The 22,457-nt window shown below is 33.1% G+C and overlaps 1 protein-coding gene across 1 annotated transcript in view; it reads right to left on the bottom strand.

Annotated features, from left to right (window-relative positions):
* The window catches only part of LOC145329914 (copper-transporting ATPase 1-like), a 95,783-nt gene that overhangs the window by 52,070 nt on the left and 21,256 nt on the right, over nt 1-22,457 (bottom strand). Inside the window, exons 23-33 of the mRNA XM_080174378.1 lie at nt 22,004-22,132; nt 21,479-21,563; nt 21,030-21,167; nt 20,293-20,374; nt 17,487-17,540; nt 16,130-16,243; nt 11,760-11,974; nt 11,302-11,462; nt 8,345-8,389; nt 7,100-7,177; nt 5,975-6,077 (exon numbers count right to left, since the gene is read on the bottom strand). Coding sequence (XP_080030504.1) covers nt 5,975-6,077; nt 7,100-7,177; nt 8,345-8,389; nt 11,302-11,462; nt 11,760-11,974; nt 16,130-16,243; nt 17,487-17,540; nt 20,293-20,374; nt 21,030-21,167; nt 21,479-21,563; nt 22,004-22,132 — 1,204 coding nt within the window. The remainder of the gene's footprint in view (nt 1-5,974; nt 6,078-7,099; nt 7,178-8,344; nt 8,390-11,301; nt 11,463-11,759; nt 11,975-16,129; nt 16,244-17,486; nt 17,541-20,292; nt 20,375-21,029; nt 21,168-21,478; nt 21,564-22,003; nt 22,133-22,457) is intronic.

Below are 22,457 nucleotides of genomic sequence, written 5' to 3'. Positions count from 1 at the left end.
CATATGGATTGAAATTAAAACCTTACTATTAGTATTAAACACATGAAAAGAACAATATTAATTAAATGAATGAAAAACATACAAATAGTTTAGCTTAGCATAAGAAAGGTGAAACAAATAAGATAACAAAGTAGCAAAATATTTTTTCTTTCCCGCATTTTAGTAATTGTTCTACTTTTAGTATCGTATCGTAGCTACTCTATAGTAACCAATCAATATAACCAACAGTCTACATTCATTAAGAATACGTTGACAGTTAAGAAACCTCAGAATTGACGCAGTCTAAATTGTTAACGTAGTTTATATCCACTTTTCGGTCTCTTACATGCTTTTTCTTTATAATAACTTTTTTTCTCAATCATTTTGTCTGTTCGTCTGCAACGCTATCTTGGTAGTTGGATTTACACAGCTGCTATTAAACAATTTTATCACTGTGGGGCACATTTAATAATATAGCATCACTAGTATCTGAATTTTTACGAGCTTTACCTTTTTCAATTGTTAATCTATGTTTTTTTAAAACTATTGGATTGGGATGTATGAATTTCAACACATTAATATTTAATGAACAAGGATGACAACATCCATAAAAGCGAAGCTCTGAAGCGGTATGACAGACGAACATTAACTCTTGTAGAGTGTCAGAACTGAATATACAAAATATGAATGTATAAGTTTTGACAAAATTATACGTAAATTTGTTGCAAAACTTCTTCTGTTTAAGGACATACTGACATTTTTGGGACTTGATTATAGAGATGCTTCGCTCAAATACTGTACCTTATTGTAATAGGAATCAGTAATTCAAAAATTTGATTAATCGGATGATTTTATCACATAAAAATTGTTGTTAAAAATGTTTAAAAATCAACATGTTTAAAATGGAAGTACGGACATTCTGGTAACGATTGAGTTGCTACGCTTTCTAAACGATTAAATCGTACCTAACTACTACAGGAATCGCCATGCAAAGTTTGAAAACGATAGGACAATTTTAACATGCCTAAATCAACAAAAAAAAACTATTCGTCACGGACGGACTGACGAACGTACGGACAGACTGACCGACCCTAATTAAAGAAAAGCTTCGCTTTTAAAAATGAACAATAGCCTCTCATAAATCAGCCAGACTTTTCTAAAATTCTATAAAAAAAAACGACCTGCCCATTAACATTAGATTTTTATTCTGTTAATATAAATGAAAAAAAATCGATAGAAAGCTTTGCTCCTACATATTTGTATTTGCCCCCAAGAAAACTTAGATAATTTGTATTTTTTAACAGATTTTTTCTGAGGAGTTTTAGTGGAAAGGGTCCATTTTTCAGGAAAAAAATGATAAGTAATGAAAAGGGAAAAGGGGAGATTTATAGGTAAGTAAATAAAGTAATTATAGTATTTAAAACATAGGTTGTTAAATAAAAGAGTGAAGGAAGCAAAATTTGACTTTGACGTACTTTGGGTCGGAAATGAACTAAGTTAATAAGGGGGGGCCCCCTGACCGATTAAGGTGGGACAAGGGACCCGACGGTTAAGGGTTAAATGAGATTCCAATTAGGTTATATTATGAACAATGTAAATATATTCAAGTTACTAAATATTATGCAATTATTCCATTTACTCTTCTCTATATCTATGGATATCTTAGTTTTGAGAAAAAAATATTTTTAAAGTTACCCTATGGGAAATAAGTGACATCTTTTTACAACCTACATCCCAAGTAACTGTTAAGCAATTAATCAAAGCTTTGAACAAATTCTTTATTAAACATATTTACATTCTTCTTTTTTTTTAGGCGGGTTTTAAGGGCAACAAAATGCTTGACTTTTTTAGTTTAATTATTACTTAATTACTTAAACATTTTCCTGTATTTAAGCAGTTTTTAAAAAATTACTTGCAATTATGTATCGACTTTGGCTCAACACGTATCGTATCCGCTCGTCGTCGGGAAGGTGATAGGTTCGAAACTCGGTCCGACACCGCGTCATAACCAAAGACGTTAGAAATGGTTCCTACTGCTGCTATGTCAGGTGCGCGACATAAATAGTTAGAATAGGGAGAATGCCTTGGCCCAAAACAGGCGCAACTCACTACCATGCACAGTTAGGACTTCTCAGACAAAGGCCGTGCAATCAAAGGGTTGGTTGTCTGATGGGCAAATGGATGCTTTACACCGCAATCATAGGGCTTAGGGCTGACAACCCTATCCCATATCCATAAAAAAGCCACATTGTTACAGAAACACTGACAAATTGTCAGCGGCCTATGCTCCCCCTGTGGAGTGAAAAGGGCTTGTTACTGTTTTTTATGTATCGTCTTTTATACATTTATGGTCTGAATATTCAGTTCTGACCTCTACAAGTGTTAATGTTCGTTTGGTCTGCCATTGTCCTTGTTTTTTGGAATAGGAGCCGAGAAAATCACGTTAGAGATTGAGTTTTGGATTTATACAGAAGCTTTGCTGCTAAAAATACAAAAAATGTTGTTTGTTAGGCAACCTGATTTTTTGAGCTTCGCTTTTATTGGCATGACTGTCATAACAAAAGGAAGAAGGGAAAGGTCAGTTATTTTTAAACAAGGATGATTTTTCTTATTTATAGCCCCTACAAGGAGGGGTTAACTCTACAGGGAACTAACCAAACCTCTTTCCTAACACTGCGTGGTAAATCTTATCAAAACCTAACCTAACCTATCCTTGAAATTAGTCCATAAAAAAGGAAATTGGGTTAAGTGGTTCAGAAAGTCATTTTAGGTAAACTATGATATCAGATTTAGAATTTTCAATGATTTTCTTGGTGAAAGAAATCTTTTTGTTGAAATCAGTCCATAAACAAGGAAGTTGAGTTTAGTGGTTCAGAGAGTCATTCTAGGTAAACTACGATATCAGATTTGTAATCTCCAATGTATTTCCAGGTAAAAGAAAAAAAATGGTTGAAATCAGTCCATAAACAAAGAAGTAGGGTTTAGTGGTTCAGGGAGTCATTTTAGGTAAACTACGATATCAGATTTGTAATCTCCAATGAATTTCCATGTGAAAGGGAAAAAAATTGGTAAAATTGGTCAATAAAGAAAGTTGGATTTAATGGTTCAAATAGTAATTTTAGGTAAAGTACGATATCAGATTTGTAATCTCCAATGAATATCCAGGTGAAAGAAAAAAAATTGGTTGAAATTGGTCAATAAACAAGGAAGTTAGGTTTAATGGTTCAAAGATTCATTTTAGGTAAACTACCACCAAACTAGAAGCGATCATGACAAGTTTAGTGATTTTTTAACTTAATAATTTGAAAAATTAAGTTTTATTGATTTTCCCTTATTTAAAAAAAAATTTAATTTTCCTCGAAATCTGAGAATGGTAATTAATCAAAAGAATTTATTGAAAAATATATGTGAAAAAATCACTAAAATTTCAAAAAATCTTGAAGCCGGCTGCAAATTTATATATGGAGTTTTACTATATAAATACTGAGAAATTTTACTTAATAGCATATATTCTCTCTTTTTCGAAGCCACTTTTTTTCACAGCCGGCTTCAAAGTAATATATGTACATACCAAATTATGCTGAAACAAGGACGAGAGTAAGGCTCTCAAATATAAAAGTACGAACAAAATGATTTGCATTAGCCATCAAAATTTCTACCAAAAATTTTCCCTTATAACAATTTCATGTAGTTAAGAGCTTTACACGCAGACTGACGGGCCAAATGAGTTGTAGTAATCAAGAAATCCTTCACATTAGTCAGCCGTCTATGTATATTAGCAGCGACGATTTACTGGATGTTAATCAGAGCTGGATCTTTAAATTATTTTAGTGGTGAGCCAGATCGGGGTGAGCCGAATTTCAGCCAATCACAGCGCGGCATTTCATAAAATGCTGTGCTCTTATTGGTGGAAAGTTAGCTTACCCCGATCTAGCTCACCACTAAAATGATTTAAAGATCCAGCTCAGTTAATAAAATACCCCAGAGTTTCTAAGCCAACTAATGAGAAAACATGGTACTGAAACTTTTGAAACAGTATAATTTCCATGGCAATGTCCCTCCGCTTCCTGGGTAATTTATAAAAAAAAGATTAAACACAAAAAACTAGGGTTGGGCCGGATACTTTTTTTGGCCGGATACCGGATATCCGGCTGATTTGTAATGCCGGATATCCGGTTCCGGTCGAGTATCTGGCCAACGTTCGATATTCGAAAAATTACCGGTTATCCGGCCGGATAACCGGATATCCGGCGTCAAAAATCAGCCGGATATCATGTAACCGGATATTTTTAATATCCGGTATCCGGCCGGATATTGAAAATGACCGGATATCCAGCCGGATAAACGGCCAGACCGGATATCCAGCCCAACCCTACTAAAAACTAAGGATCTATTTTATGCTTATAGCAGACTTACTTACTATACTTTAATTATACTTTCCTCTCTTAAGAGATCATATTAATTCCGTTAGTAACAAAATTTAATCCCAATCGGCCTAAAGTGTTTCTATATCAGAAGATCAATATTTTCAATAAAAACAAGGATGACAACATCCGTAAAAGCGATCCTCAATAAATCAGACAGAAAAAGAAATTCATTTCAAAATTAAAAAACAAAACTTAAATGTAAATCTATTTAAAAATTGAAACATATTTAATGATTTTAAGTTGCTACATGATCTAACTATTACACGAATCACCATACAAAGTTTAAAATAGATAGGATATTTCTATCACGTCTAAATCGATGATAGAAACAATGTGTTGCGGCCATATAGACGTAGGGAGTAACAACTAAACGGAACTACTCTAAATATAGAAGAGCTTCGCTTTTTACTCGGATGACATTATTTCTTGAAAGAAATATCAACAAATCTATTTTGTGGATATAAAAAAGTTTTGTGAATTTTTATCTTTTTGATAAACATTGTAAATAAAATTACAGAAAATTTCTCGAGCATCTTTTTCGCTTAAAAACATTTACATAAATTTCAGAAAGTCAAAATCAACAGGGAGTAAGAGAGGGGACAATGGGCAATTAATTCAATTTAAGAGTTTTCAAAGACAGGCCATGAAATCCACACTAATCCATAAAATTTGGAGGAAATTGTAAAGGGTTTGTTCATTAAATTTAGAAAATTATAAACTAAGAAAAAAATCATGCAAAGCGAAATCACATCTTGTTTTTGATTAAATATATTGAGGTTTTATAGTGCGATTTTTATCTTACAAGATTATTGGACCCAGCTAATTGCTGGATGGCTGGGCAAAAATATGAACCAATACGCCAGCCTGCCCCTTTATATCCAGTTTTTTTCCCTTGTCCCATGCCCCCACCTCACTTCTCCCTTTTCCTATTGTGTGCTTAAAAAAAGAGAGATGGGAGGAGAGGGGAGTGAAATAGAGTAACTTTCTGTCTGCTAGATTCAAAACTAAAACAACGAGTAGCGGCATTTTATGCGCTAGTACCCAAACTCAGTCAGAAACTGCTAAATTCTTGCACATTCCCTTTAAGCCAGTACCCAAAGTCTGAGACTACTAAAAATTGAATATTCGATCCATTGTCCCCTCCCTTACTCCCTGCAAAATCATATTCTAAGTACCTAAATAAAATAATTTCTTTAAAAAAAATCATAAGTAGTTAACAACTAACAAACTTATGAATAAGTTCTTAAAAAACAACGTCAATAAAAGCGAAAATGCATAGTATTCCATCCGGGTTTATGTTTTTAATGTTATTTTAATGAAACTAGTATTCTACATAGCAAAGGATACCAATAAATGCAATAAGTATATATGTATAACCCAGACAACTACTTGGCCCCAGACTTGGGGATCATTTTCGTCTGCTAGCAAAATGCTCTTTAGTAGCGAATTGGCTGTGGTAATATTTACTATGCTATTGGCTGATATTCAAAGTCCCAATTCGGCAGAGGGTGCATAGGGTGGAGTCATACAGTTATCATTACCCCTATTGTTTTACTTTAATATTATACCTGGAACAACTGGTGGCAATAGTTTATTAGGAAAGTCGAGATTAGCTCCGGCTAGCTGGACATCGTGGTCTCTACTTCTCTTACTGTTGATGAAATTCAACATCTAAGTAAAAAGAAACATTATATTAGCTCCGGCTAGCTGGACATCATGATGAAATTAAACATCTAAATAAAAAAAACATTATATTAGCTCCGGCTAGCTGGACATGGTGGTCTCTACTTCTCTTACTGTTGATGAAATTCAACATCTAAGTAAAAAGATACATTATATTAGCTCCGGCTAGCTGGACATCATGATGAAATTCAACATCTAAATAAAAAAAAACATTATATTAGCTCCGGCTAGCTGGACATCATGATGAAATTCAACATCTAGATAAAAAAATACATTATATTAGCTCCGGCTAGCTGGACATGGTGGTCTCTACTTCTCTTACTGTTGATGAAATTAAACATCTAAATGGCATGAAACATTATATTTTACCCAACTTTAAACATAATATTAAAATAATTAACAAAGGACTAGTTTGTCTTTCTGAGTCTGTCTAAGGAACTTGCTTGCCACTGAACTGATATGGTTCTCCTTTAAAACGTAGCTTCACATAGGTCCTGGGAAGGTTTGATTCATTTAATGGTTAGCTTTTTTATGTGGTACTCTGAAAAACGGCAGTGGGCCTGCCAAAACTTACCATTAACTGCCATAATATTTTGACTAATATCACTTCGTCTTTTATTCACAGTTTAACCGAATTTAATTGCCGCAGTGCTAAGTCCCAGATTTTTGTTGTTGTTGCAAAAGTGAAATTCCATCCTCTCCTTTGAATAGCATTTTAAGCTTTCGTAAAAAAAATTTCAATCCACATGTTAAGATCAGCTTTTAACCAAAAATATCCACTGGGCGGCGCTTTATATCTTAATTTGATTTTGGGCTATTACTCTTGGGAGGGTATTGGTACCCCTACCCCAACAAAAAAAAACTGCTATACACCTTCCCAAGCCCTATGAAAAGCTACCATGTAAGTGTAAATGAAAGCCATATCAATTCAGCGGTTAGCGAGATCCTTAGGTACAAAAAGACATCATTTTACTTTATTATGGAGATTCCTCGAAAATTCTATGACTAACCTTACTGCATTTTTCTCCAATTAGAACCATAGCATCAATTTGTGTAACAACAGCTTTCAGGCCACAGCCAGGTAAAGTCTAGAAATTATTATGAATGTTATAGTTGTCCTATTCATTAAAACTTCGTGTGATGCTTTTATGACGATTTTAATTTTATTGCGACGTATAATTTTTCTTTTCTTTGGTTTGTGAAATAAATGATGAAAAACAAGGATGACAACATCCAAAAGTAGCGTAGCACATAACTATATAAAGAAAAGAAAATACAAAAAGGTTGAAAATAAAGTGAAACCGATGCTGATTATCTATGACAAACTTAAAGTAAAGACTTAACGGTTAGAGGAATTTTTACACAATAAGTCGTGTAACTTGAAGATAATCTGGGAAAATGCTAGTTAAAGAGTAGCTTCACGGTTAAAAACATCCCATACATTAGCAAACTTTTAGAGATATATAACATATAAATATCAATGATCGTTTATTGTTGTTTGTCATACTATGTTGAATTATATAAGATAGTAAATAATTCGTATTTATAAAGTTATCTGTAATTAAAAGATATGTGGTTTATCCCAACCTTAAGACTCAAAAGTTTGGATAAATTAATCTTCTGTTTTGCAAAGAAGAGAGAGAGAGAAAGAGTGTAAAAGTAAAAGTGAATTGTTTAGTAAGTATATTGTATAAGATGTATAGACTAATCTCAAATATGGTTTAGAAAAAAACAAGGATAAATATATACATTTGTATTCACCCATTAAGGGATAAGAAGACAGTATAAATATGGATTATGTCAGGAAAACAAAGGAACTAGCAGCAAGGCGACTGGCCAGAAATAAGCTGACCCGTTACTTTATCCACCCGCTTTTACTGGATCGTTTGTAAAATTCTTTTGTGATATAATTGTACAGTGGCTACGATTCCCTACACTTATTTTAATATATAGTTTGAAAATATGGGGGAGGGGGGGTAGTTTTATGCTTGATTATTTATTACTTTAGGTGTCGTTAAGTTAGGGTATCCCCAGACCATTAGGGCACCGCAGGGGTTAGGGATATGAAAAATCTAGGTACACCTTCTTATTTTAATTTATTTCAAAATAAGAGAGTAGGCAAATTGAGAGAAATCACTACGATCGAATTATAATTGTCATCTTCTTGAACAATGATAACAAATTCTTTCTTAACTCTTTTATCTATAATACGCAAGAACAATTAATCTTGTAGTCCGGATAAAAGAAGAGTTTACCTGAAAATTAATGACCTTGCCAGTCTTCTTGGAACCAAAGATTTCCTAAAATTACAGAGAGCAATTAAACGATGAGCTCCTCAGCTTTCGCAGATTTTAATCCTTTTATAAAAGTAACGGGATATTTGTCTGTATATCTGTAGCTTGTGATCTCAGTAACTGCTAAACCGGAATGGTTCTCCATTGCCTCTTATAAGTCCAGAAAAGACTTAAAACTTTTTGGGGAGGAGGATACTTCCACCAACGCAAGATAAATCATCCTTGGAATAACATAACTCTCCCCATCCCCCCAAAAAATTTTTCCCCTTTTTAAGAAACTGCAATCAAAAGTAGAGGGTTGACTTACAACAAAAATCTTCCAATTATTAATCCGCATCAAATATTTATACAAGATATTATTATGAGAAATGTTCTGCCTTTATGAGAAATATTTAAATCTATTTACATTTTAAAAAGCTCCTTTTTAGTAGAAATATGAAGGTTTATAATTGGATGAAATCTTTTGGGCTGGGTCACTTATTACCCCAAGTTTTGGTATCTTTAAAAAAAAACGGCGGCGGGACCGCCGCTCCCGCCGTCCGCCGCCGTTTTCCGTTTTGAAAAAAATAACATGGTCTCAAATGATTCCAAATTGCCTAATTCGGCGAGAAATATAATAAAAAAAATTTTTTGGTGGCGGCGGAAAAGGCGGCGGGAGCGGCGGTCCCGCCGCCGTTTTTTTTAAAGATACCAATAGTTGGGGTAATTAGTGACCCAGCCCAAAAGATTTCATCCAATTATCTCTAAAACTAAGAGAGTAGCATACTGTATTTAAGATATACCTTCATAAACGAGAATTTGAAAAAAAATGACTGTCCCCCCCGCAGGGTTGCTTGTTAGGGGAAAATTTTTTAAAAAAATAACATGGTCTCAAATGATTCCAAATTGCCTAATTCGGCGAGAAATGCAATAAAAAATTTCTTTTTTGGTGGCGGCGGCGGACGGCGGGAGCGGCAGTCCCGCCGCCGTTTTTTTTTAAAGATACCAAAACTTGGGGTAATTAGTGACACAATCAAAAAGATTTCATCCAATTATCTCTAAAACTAAGAGAGTAGCATACTGTATTTAAGATATACCTTCATAAACGAGAATTTGAAAAAAATGACTAAGTCCCCCCGCAGGGTTGCTTGTAAGGGGAAAAATTTTTGAAAAAAATAACATGGTCTCAAATGATTCCAAATTGCCTAGGTAATTCGGCGAGAAATGCAATAAAAAAATTTTTTACCCCCCCCCCAAAAAAAAAAAAAATTTTGGGGGGGGGTGGGGGGTCGACGATAATTTTAAAAGTAACTTTGGCCCCATAGAAGCTTAAATCCAAAATTAGCTCCCTCTAGCTCTAAGGGTTCTCGAGTAAACCCCCCCCCCCCCCCCTGCCCAAATGGTCCTTAAGCACATCCTCCTTTTAATTGGTTGGTTCAAAACAAGTAGTGTCCAAACCAATAATTATAGTCTACATTAGTAGTAATTTTTTATAATCATTAGGGATGTATGATTACTTGTTATCCATTGTCTTATCCTTAACTAGCGGCTACGCCCCTAGAGGCCTCTAGTGGCATTTAAATGTTTTATTTTTATTTTGAATATCTAATTTGAGAAATAATTTGTCAATGGCCAATCAGCTGTTTAATTCATGTCTCTACGCATCACCACTACGCTACGTAGACACATTCATACGCCAGCGACACTATGCGGCAGGAATATTTCAATTTTTTTCGATTTTATTGTGATTTCTCTTGGTAGGGTTGTGGTACCCTCCCCCAAAATAGTTATAAACCTTCCCAGGACCTATGAGAACCTACCCTGTTAAAGAGAACCCGATCGGTTCAGCGGTTAGAGAGATCCTTCGGTACAGACACACAGACACACAGACAAACATCCTGTTACTTTAGTATAAGGATATCCATGATATTATCAAAGTAAATTCGCAAGAATAATATTATATATCAAAGTTTTATCAAATTACCAGGAATTATATAAAAATGAGACTAATATAATAAGTTAAACTTTATCTAATTAAAACTTGGAATAATCATATTGTACAGTTATGTGGAAAAAACAAAAATGACTTGAGTATGATTTTCACGTACTTATTGTCATTTTCTTATCTTCATATGAAAGTAACAGTAAGTTTGTCTGTTCTTGCTAACCGCTGAACCGATAGATAGTTTTACAGTAAAACTTCTAAAGATTAAGTGAAGGTTTTATAATATTAAGAATAGGGTACCTACACCCTCTCAGGAAAAAGAGTCACTAGAAAAATCTTCTCTGCCGAAAAAAAAACATTTTTTACTTTTCAAAACTGAAATTGAAGTTGGAGGGTTGACTCCCCCGCGTGATATTTCTAGATTTTAGTTGTCTATGGGAAGTTAGTTTAGCAGTAATGACGAACTTTTTATTTACCCTCTAATTTTTTCTCTCGAGTTGTTTTGCTTGTTGGTTATTGGTTAGTGGAAACACTACGCAATGAACATTATGAAACTTATATGATTAATTCATAAAAACTGTCTGCAAAACAATAGTACAACAGGAAATTAATATCAGATTTTAATCTGTATGACGTTCATTATTACTTATTCTTTAAAAGTAGTAAGTACTAGTGTTTTTAAGGGATAAGACAATGGGCGATATCAATCATTTCAATACATAACCTGCTTTATTTCGCAACATTTTTCCATATTATCAAGCATTTTTGTTAGGTAAAACGGAAAAAACCCTAAAGCTAAAAAATCGATAAAAAACCTAAGACAAAGCCCTTTTGAAGGGGGATCGACTCTAGATTATTGTAAGATATGGATTTTCGATTGCATCCCAATAAAAAAAAATCAGCTGCGAAACACTCTTTAAAACCTTAGAGACAGAAGCGATGCCCTTAAAACCACAAATAATCTGAAAATGCCTTCCTCTTGATCAATATTTACCTTGGCATATTTAGTGATGGCAGTGGCTAAAGGATGTTCTGAAGAACTCTCAGCAGTGGCTAAGAGCGCCAGGGTCAAGCTGATACTGTGGGCCAGGTCCTTCCCTGCCTGGCACACCAAAATTAACTTGGACACGCTGGGTACTCCGTGAGTTAAGGTTCCTAAAAATTATAATATTGTTTGTTAAACTATTATGTGACAGTACGGGTATTTTCGGAGGAGAAAGGAAGGCAAAAGTAAAACATCCCATTCAGAAATAAAAACTCTATGTCTAAGTAAAGATTCCCTAAAACGGAAAAATCTATCTTTAGGTTAGCCTCTCATAGATCACAGGATGGTTTTAGGCTTTTTAAAAAAACTAAAATATTAAAAATATTCTCTGCCCCCTCACTCAACTTTCGCATAAATAACCCCCTGTGGCTAAGTGATAAGGGCGAGGTCACTCGTAAATATAATACCTGTTTTATCAAAGACCACCGCACTGACTTTGTGCGCATTCTCCAGGGGCTGGGCGCCCTTGATCAAGATTCCGTTGACAGCGCCAACCCCTGTGCCCACCATGACGGCGGTAGGAGTAGCGAGCCCCAGGGAGCAGGGACAGGCAATAGCTAGAACACTCAGGGCCATCCGGAAGGCGAATTGCCATGTTATCTCTTCCGCGCTAAATCCTTCCCTGAAAAAAAGAAATACATTTTAATTAAAAAAAGATAATGTCCTTAATTGGAGCAACAAATTATAAGAAATCAAACATTCCACTAAAGCTTATAATATGTACCTACTTTAAAATTCATAAGAAGCCAAAATAAATCATTCATTAAAAGTTAAGAATGTGATTAGTGAATGAAAATATATTTCAATATTTTGGAAACCTTATTTTTTTTATTTGTAAGAAGTTAAATAAGAATTTTTTTAACCCTTTATTGGATAAATTAATATATATGGTAAATAATTCAACTGTGTATTATTGTATATTATCCCATTATAAAAGTTGTAAGGTTTTTTTTTATCTGTAGATTAAGATATCAAGATAACTACCCTTCGAAGGTGCAGCCACCAGTTTCATTAATAATGATAAAATAATCTTATATTTTATTTTCTTTCTATTAAGACAACTTATTAAATGACATTGTATAAGCTCTAAATGCCACCAAATATTTATTTTCTAAATATTCAAAATATTTGATGCATAATAATAAGTTATGAAACAGTATTGAATTTTCACTTAATCTACTCACAGGGAGGAATCTGACAAAGCTGGTTTATTCTAATTCATTAACAAATATTAGCCAAACAGAGTTCTCAGTTTAAATCCCCCAGAAGTCCACAAAGATAAACTGAAACTAAAAAGAACAAAATCATCTCAACTTACAAGTGGATTTTCCAGAAATTTCTTTTGTCGACTAAAATATTATGAGAACATAATATATATATTTAACCGTTTGGCCAATAGCAAACTTAAAAGTTAATTGATTATAGAGGTAATCGATACCAACAACATTGTATCACAACTGAATCCAATATTTCCAATATTAGGACAACGTGATTAATTGTCTAGTGTACTATCCCTGGATCCTTGACTATAACAGAGTACATACATTTTAATGCATATTTAGCAAATCCATCAAAGAGAGGGATAGGTTTCTGGTAGAATACGTAAAGGTGTGTGTTTTAAGGCTTAAAAATAGTAGAAGAACGATAATATTCACTAAATATGTGTTTTTCTTATTGAAAAGAACTATACATAGACAAATTTTTTTTTTAAAGTTAACTTAAGTTTTATCGTTCTACTACTGTTTTTTACTTATAACACATAACCTTTACGGATTTTACCAGAAACCTACCCCTTTCTTTATAGTTATTAGTATATAAGAATTAGTCTATAAGCAAGGTTTCGGATCCGGATCTGGATCCGCAAGGATCCGCATATTTTTGAGTCCAAGGATCCGGATCCTTGGACTCAAAAAAATGCGGAAAAAATGGAAAAATCTACCTAAATTTATATAAAATCTCAGACATTCTCTTGATGAGAGCCAATCTTTAAGGTTTAGGTTCAGACTTGAAAATTAAAAGTATTTTTGACTTCGAATTAAACAATAAATTTTTTTTTGAAAAATTTGGTTATTTTATTTTTATTGTCAAGGATCCGAAACCGGATCCGGTAGGATCCGGATCCGCACTGACCAAATTTTGAGGATCCGGATCGTCATACAATCAATGCGGACCCGAAACCCTGTCTATAAGAATGAATAAAAAAAAGAATAATAAAAGTTGCCAAGAATAAAATAAACGAGAAAGTTTTCACGGAAAGTTAAAACGGATGTTTTTTACAAATAAAAACAAGAAGATAAAACTACCTACTAGAAAACTACAGCCGAAAAAAAACGTAAATATGATGTCAGCAAGAAATTTCATAAAAACAACAGTAAATCCCAGTTTATTCACATAAAATATCCAAATGCCTTCATTCATGGACGTCAAAGTGAACATTATTGACGGAAGAACAGACAGACGGACAAAATGACTTGTAGAGTAAATTTTTTTGTTTTATTTAAGTTGCCACCTTATATAGAAAAAAATCATGTGATAAAATGATTTCTAATGTTGTTTACAATTTTTGGTTGAAATGTTTAAACACTGAAGTACTTGGAAACAAACCAATCAAAATTCAATGTTTTTTGAGCTAACGAATAAGATAACTTGGTTGCAAAACTTCCATCCATAGCGATAAGGTCGGTCTAAAAGACAGACTTTGTGATATATAGAATAGCCTCTTTCTGCTATCAATATATAATACAGATTATAAAATTCTTAGTAGGTTGCATATTATTCCAAAGTCAATTTCATAAAATTTAGCATGATAAAACAAATATTGGTATTTTCAACAAAATATTGGTAAAATTCAAAGTCCGTATAATACATAAAATGGGGGGGATATGTCACTTTTAGAAAACAACACAAAGAAACAAAAACCAAGAAATCACGATAAAAATTGTAGAAATATCGCGGTTTAAGGCGGTCTCACCGCTGTTCCCATTTATATGAATAACAGGCGAGACAAGAATATCTTAGTTTTCAGTTTTTTATATTAATTTCAATTGGACTTCATACCTAGCTGTTTCTAGAAATCTTAATATAAAAAAAGTTTTTCCTTCAAAGCATTAAAAAAATATATATGTATTACTTTGAACAAAAAACTCTTCAGTCCAAATGACAAGAAAAACTAGTTCGAAACTTGATTGTATTACAAGATCTCGTTAAAAGTCCCGTCCCCCCATAATTTTGAAACTAATACTCTGATAACATTTGCTAGTAAAGAATGTTGTTATTTGCATGGATGCTAATAAACAAGCTAGTTATATAATAACTTCATTTAACAAGGGGGTCATTTTTTTCGCGTATTTTCCATTAAGTTATGTGTGTAACCGTTTATTCAAATGCCCTTATTAAGTCAAACTGTTCTTAATTATGGCCAAATAAATACTTTTGAAATAATGGTCAAAATTAAGAACAGTGTAACCTAATAACTTCATTTGACTAAACGGTTACACACATTACTTTACGGAAAATATGAAAAAAACTACCACCTTTATTTCTAGAATACTTAAACGTCTTTTTGTCAAAGGTCATTGTTCCATATTATCCCTTTTTTTCCTTTTCTTAAAATCATCTCACTGATATTTGCTGTGTTTGCTATTTAAACAGGAAGGCATGGGACATAGGACTGTAAATCATACCGGTACTTTTATTTGACCTTGATTGGTTGGTACAAACAAGCCTTGTCCAAAAAGACAGATAGACATCCTGTTACTTTTACCTAAAAATTCTCATCTCTGTATAATATTCCTGATTTTTATGTGAATGTTATTCAAATCAAAGACGAATTCTAAGAAATAAAACATTGGGTTCTTTCACACTAACTGCCGATTGAGAACTGATGCCCCCCACTAGCCCCCTCCTCTTATTTGTTAAATAAATTCTAAATAAAAAGGAGGCCTATTTATAATTCTATGCCTAACCCTAACCCTGCTGGGTTACTCAGTACCCAAATAATCTAACCTAACTTACAGTAATGAACCAACAAAAAATGTAGGTATCCTACCTTATTTCCAATTCATTCAAAAATAAAGGGGTGAGGGGGGGGGTTCATAATAGTACTTTGTAGGAAAGCGCCAAACATTCTACTAAGAAGGCTTACCATGAAATTTTGAATTTAACTTTAATTTGAAAAATAAAAAGTAAAATAGATTTCAACTTCCAAATGCTAATAGGATCATGACTTGTATAGAATAATGCAAATAAAAATATATTTGCATGCAAACTTAATAAAATACATAAGATTTATTGTTTAGATTTTAGGAATTAGAACAGTAATCGATAAATTAATGTACATCCATAATGATAATAGGCATAATTACCCGTTATGTAGATTTAAACTAATGATTAAAACATTTAGAAATCCTAATTTATATCTAGTACCCAAACTAATAAGAGGGTGTGTTTTAAAAAATTTGGGTACAATTTACAGTCAAATATTCCCCCCTCTCTCTCATTAACAACAAAGAAGATTGGTTGTTGTTGAAAACTTGTAATCTAGGTATAAAGGAAACCTTTGTAGAGCTATGAAATCAAGTATCTACACATAATTCTTGAAATTAAAACTAAGGCATAGATCCGTATTTGTTAGACTAGAAAGCCATTCATTTTGATGACAATATTATTTTTCAGGGAAACTGATGCCTTTTTGAAATAGGAAACCTATTAAAAATATTTTTGGACACCTCAATTTTGGAGATCCCTAAGGCCGTATAGCTTCTAAAACTTGACTTACCTTTCCATCTTAGACACAGGTAGAAGCTCATTGTAGGAGTATCCAATAATCACCCAAGAGAACAGGGTGGCCAGGCTGCAGCCTACCACCACAGGTACAAAATATCCGGCAATCCTGTTCCAAGTCACGTGTTCATCTATCTTTTTATCTTTTTTCTTTTCATAAGAATGTAACTGGTTAGCTGCCAACAAAAAGGGAGAGAGGGGACATAAATTAGCTTAAAACCATCCCGATGTCGATGTAATGATAAAATGGATGACTCGAATAAGTAGGTAATTAGCGAGATCTTATAAAACCAACAAAAAATTTATATTACTTAATTTAATAAGATTATGAGAATGCAAAAGGATAATGATATTGAAAATTTAATGTAGAGGAAATAAAATATCGATCCATAACCTAGGATTTGTATATTAGCCTATATATCATTGAATCCATCAATAAATATAGAATAGGGATGTATTTCAGTAAGGGAAATAACAGAATTTACATTTGATAGAGAGTCTAAATCATGGTTTTAATAAAAAATAGGCCTTCTTAAATCTGATGGTCTAGACTTTAAAAATAAACAGTTAACTTGTTGACTCGTCATTTCAAACTATTTTTTATTGCATTTATTAATTTACTAATTTAAAAATTCTTACAAAAATCCTAGTTTATCGTTAACAAAATACTAGAAAAAAAAGAATAAAATGCATTATATTTTTTCGATTAAATCTGATAGGTATTAATGTTATGATTTTTATTCTAATATTTGTGGAAAATTGTCTGTAATACGATGCTATACATGGTTTTTCAGAACGACTGAGAACCATACTATAAACACAATTATTCTACCTTCTTGACCTAAATCTAATATCTGTTATAAAAGATAAATATAGCACGTTTAGAGCCTCACTCCTTTTGGACCAATAGTAAAACAGTGTAGGTAGGAACATTTTAATACAAAATGACAATTATTTTGGTTTAATTTTCAGGCTAAAGCTTTGTTTGAAAATTTATCTCAGATTCTATCATTTCGGGCTAACCTCATATAAAAAAGCTTCGTCTGTATCAGTGGCTGCTATTCAGCCAATTAATTCCATTTGAAATTGACGAAAATTCAATATTTTGATCAAGTTAAAATTGGTTAGTAAAACTTGTTTTTTGTTGTAACTGAAAGGGAAGTGGGAGAAAAAGGGAAGGGGATTAAAGGGAAATTTTCACATAAAATTGTTTGTCAGAATCACATTCCCTTTTCCCTGGTCTGTATATTTCTTTATAATTTTAACAGATTATTGTGTCTGATTGACCATCTATGTTTATAACTCTATTTTGTAAAAGATAGATGAGTATATATATGTAACATATTGGATGCCTGTCTGCTAGTTGTTGGATTGGAGCTTTACTGGTCTGGGCTTCCTCAACCAATCTAAACAAATAAGTACATCAATAACAAGAATAACAATATTGTCCATAAGTAGCGCAGCAACAATATTTAAAAAATTATAGAACAGTAAAATGCCATGACAGCTGTAGTAAATATATCGTTAAAATATTTTTTTTTTTTAAATCAATTTGTAAATTTTCTGTTCTTAGAGGGATTTGGACTGTGTAGTGTTCGTATTAAAAAAATCTTAATGATCTTTATATCTTTATACGCCTTTACACCTTAAATGCAGAGGCCTCTGGGCGTAGCCGCTAGTTTTTTAATATTAAATCACCGTAATTTGTATCATTGAATAATTTCGGTTTTGAGAAAGGCCAACAGAAAGATGTACAGATAAAGTCGAAAATACAAAAAGGTATGTTATTAAAAAAGGTGCCGTTTATGGCTTTAAACTTTCCTATGATATAGAAATATGTATTGAAATGTATTGTAATCTACAAAAAATAAATATCTTTTAAAAACCCTTGATAAAAAAGTACATATTTCTTATCAGATTAATGATAGTAGGTATGTATACTTTTGTAATTATAGTATTGGGGGAAAAAATCTTTTTTTTTTCAATACGAAGGCATTATCAGGAGAAAATTGATAAGTTAGGCTGGTAGACTTTATGTTATAAAACATATGAACAATTGGTAAAAAAAATGTAGTGCCTATTTTAGACTAGATAGGCAAGTTAGGTGTGTGTGTAGGGAGGGGGGGGGGGTGATATGTGCAGTGGTGACTCCATTTTTTTAAAGATACCAAAACTTGGGGTAATTAGTGACACAACCAAAAAGATTATCTCTAAAACTAAGGGAGTAGCACCTAAAATAAAATTGCTGGCATGTCGTGGCACGAGTTACAACATTTTACCCCCCTCCACCTTTTGTGGTTTTGATGGTGAGGTGTCAATGGACGTCTTTTTTAAAAAACAAGAATGGAAATGTGAGATCTTCAGAGATAAGTCAATGAAGGATAAATTGATGTACAACCTTAATAATCATAGATAAAATTTTTCCTTATATAGATAAAAACATTACTAGTTTGAAACAGACTAATCAAAATGAAGTAAAAGTACCCAAAGTTTTTGAGCCAATTAATAATAAAACTTTAGTTACCAGTGTAATTCACCTCCCTTCCTGGTTTTATCTTTATATTGTATCCCATCTTAATCCCTATCAAAATAAAGACTGTATAATTTTTATACACTAATATATTACTGCAATTTACCCCACATCAGACAAATAAAACAAAAACTTTTTTGAAAAACAAGTTGTTGGTAACAAAATAAAAGAATCGGCGATTTCCCTTTTATCGCATATGGACCAAAAACTAAATTTAGAGCCCCCTCCACGTCTTAGTTTTTCTTCTTCCCAAGGGGACTATCCACGAACGAGAGCAAGTGAATCTAAGCACCTTCCAGCAGTGATTCTAAATGTTTGGTGAATATACTAGGGTTATGATTAATGTCGTTATATCAATTTTAAAATAATAAGTTTCACCATGGTTTTATATGAAAAAAACTTTGAAATGTTAGACATTTTTGTCTATATATTTTCAAATGTTTTGTTGAGTTCAAACTGCTAAGACACAGTAAACTTTTCCAATGAAAAATGTTAATTTAGAAAAAGTGATGGTAACTTGTAATATTGTAAACAGTTTTATTAGTGTACCTTCGTAATTTACAGAATTTGATTATGTGTTGACGTGTTATTTTATTGGAACCTTTGAGCTCAACAAAACATTTGATGATATTTCATCAAAAATGCTTAACATTTCAAATTTTTATTCATATAAAACCATGGTGAAACTTAATTATTTTTAGTTGGAATAACTATATTAAACATAACCCTAGTACTTTCACATAAACATATTTATAATCACTGCTGGAAGGTGCTTAGAATAATTTGCTCTTGTTCGTGGATAGTCCCCTTTAAATAAAAAAGAGGGAGGGGGACATTCAAAAGTAGCGAAAAAAACATATCAATGCTAGTAGTAAAGCTGAACATTATGATAATTTATAGAGTAGATGATCGACATCGTTGGCATCTGAAAACATCACAAAACGAGTTAATCCTATTTTTCCCATACAGCATTAGGAATTAACATATGCATATCATATAAAAAAGTAAGCAATTTGTATGTAGCTTAGGATTTCATGAACTACTAAACCAATGGAGTTCTCCAGTTTAGGGAAGGTTCACATAGATCTCGGGAAGGTTTTATGCTTTATTATTTGGATTTAAGGCTTAAATGGTTTTGGACTATTTTTTTATCATTCCCTACCCCATCTAATACAGATCTCCTAAATGCTAGGGGCACAGCCGTTAGTATAAGGTATATTGTGGGTTATAAATCAGCTGTTTTTCGGCTTCTTTAAAAAAGGAAGAGAGGGTTATTTAAAGAATAAGGGATTTGGCTGTAAAAACATTATTTTTCTCGTTAATTTTGAGACATTTTCTTTTGCAAGGAGGAAAGTTTTGCAAATTGTTTGGAAAAAATCATAATGGAATGAATTCGATTCAAATGGCGCCATCTGTTTTTTTTATTTAAAAACCTACACTCAGCTTATACCAACAACTAGATTAATTCGGGGAAAAAATCACTAAACCTATGCGTATTTTCAGCTGGGGGCAACACATAATAAAATTGACGACCTTTCCATTTGCCTCTAAAGTATTATTTTAGATTTATTTTGTTTGTTGGTTATACCTTATACCGGAGCTACATTTATTAATAATATAACCCTTACCTGACAATTTGTGAGATAGCTGTGTCCTCTCCGACCTGTGTAGCTTCTATCAGGATCATACCATTCTTATTCAGTGCTCCACCTGTAGTAAAATAAAACTATTTTTAGGCAATTCATAAAATTTTTATTTTACCAATTTCGAATTAATTATCGTCTGTGCCCCTAGCATCTAGGTGCTCTGTATTTGAAGGAATAAGGCAAGACAAATAAATATCCTAAAACCTTCCTGGGACCCTTAAGTGCACCTAAAGGCCTGTAGGGGCACTTTTGGAAGGTTGGGGGGAGGGATTCGTTCCCCCTCCCCCATTTTTCGTTTATAGAGATCCTTAGGTACAGACACCCACACAGACAGTCATCCTGTCACTTTTATGTCAGAGAGTTCCAAAAATCCAATGTTTCGGAGCCGGAGAGCCGCCATATTTTGCTGGAGCCAGAGTTAAAAAACGGCTCCGGACTAGATAAATAAAGAGATTTTTTATAAATTATAATTTGGTAACTCTGTTTTTTCATGTGCAAATGCCCCTTTTAAGTTTTTCAAGTCCATTTTTATCAAAAATTGAACTTTTAAAACCTTCAAAAGTCAAAAATATACTTGGGAGAAAAAAAATATGTCGAGTTTTTTTTTGATTTTAGGTCGGAGCAGAAGCCGGAGCTGGGGCCGTATCATCACAGACGGCTCCGCGGAGCCGGAGCCGCACCAAAATCAAACGGCTCCGACACGCTGCAAAAATGCATACCTATAACCGTAGAACCCTGAGTTTTTCTGACAGGCATGCTCTCTCCGGTTATGACGCTTTCATCACAGGTTGTCTCTCCAATAATCACTCTGCCATCCACAGGTACCTTGCTTCCAGGTAATACCTTCAGTATGTCTCCTAGTAATAGGTAGATTGTTCAGTGGTTTCACGTAAAAGTGTCCAGTCCAGCAGTGACTCCAAGACTCACCCCTCCCCCCTATTTCACTCAAGTCCCTCTTTTATCATCAGGGAGCGTAGATCAAGTCCATTGGGAAAATTTCAAAAACATTTTTTTACTTTAATATTGAATATAAATAAAAAAAAATTGTCATCTACAACGTTTTTTACCATTACGTTTTTTAGGTAACAAAAATATGAGTTTCAGGTCCAAGATTTTTCACGATCATGAGTTCGATAATGATGAATACTGGTTTAAAAATTGTGCAAACCTGTGTGAACAAGATCCGTACTGATAAGTTTCTCTGATTCTATTTCTCCCTGTGGACCCAGTTTTACCAGCATTGCATCTGTGGCCTAGAATTTAAGAATAGGAAAATCGGCGAGGTATATGATAGCCGCACCTCCAATTATTTTTTATTATTTAGAAGCTTATTTTTTAACAGCATAAAAATGTTTATATCAAAGAATAGTTATTATTACGACACTTCATACCTACTGACTTTTAATGTAACATATTGCTAGAGATTTCCCCTCATATTTTTCAAATTTAAGTAGCTATGGAGAAGTATTTATTGTACCATTTGTTAAAAAAAAAACTATTGTTTAAAAGTTAGAACTACTGTGGTCAAATATTTGAAATTTGCAGACCCCCTCTTACGACGACCCGCAAAAAAAAAAAGGAAAAATCCCCTAAATGAATCCAAAATTCTTTATACCCTGACCCAAATAGTTTTTTCAAGAAGCAAACATAGAAGATTAAAAGTTTTTTGTTATAGAGATGATCATTTTGTTACCTTAAGCTGCAGAAGTTTTGATAAAGCATCTGAGGTTTTTGATTTAGCTATGTGCTCCAACCAACGTCCCAAGGAGATAAATACAAACAACATCGGGGGTGTGTCGAAAAATGTCATTGGGGAAGTGTCCTAAAAAACAATTTCATTAGATGAATATTAGGGTGGGTCGATTTTGGAATTTCACATTAGTTTTTGGATTAAAAAAACCCCTTTCAAGTTTCACAGGGTTTTTATTGGCCCAGTAACCCCTACCAATGTCTACTAATGTAATAATCCAAAAAAAGGATAGTTAAGTAGTTAAATAGAAGGATGTAGTTTCCTTATATTTAAAAAAAATCTTGGATTTGGCCTCCAAGTTTTGCAGGCCTCCATGTGGTCTCTGGATAAGTAAAAATAAAATAAAAAAACTAAGAGGAAACTACATCCCAAAAGGAAACTTTTCCCCCCAAATAAC

This window comes from Acartia tonsa, chromosome 10, assembly GCF_053477335.1.
Source record: "Acartia tonsa isolate MP-2025a chromosome 10, ASM5347733v1, whole genome shotgun sequence".
In the NCBI taxonomy this organism is placed as follows: Eukaryota; Metazoa; Arthropoda; class Copepoda; order Calanoida; family Acartiidae; genus Acartia; species Acartia tonsa.
The sequence above is the reverse complement of the archived record's forward strand: the minus strand, read 5'-3'. Positions and strand labels throughout refer to the sequence as shown.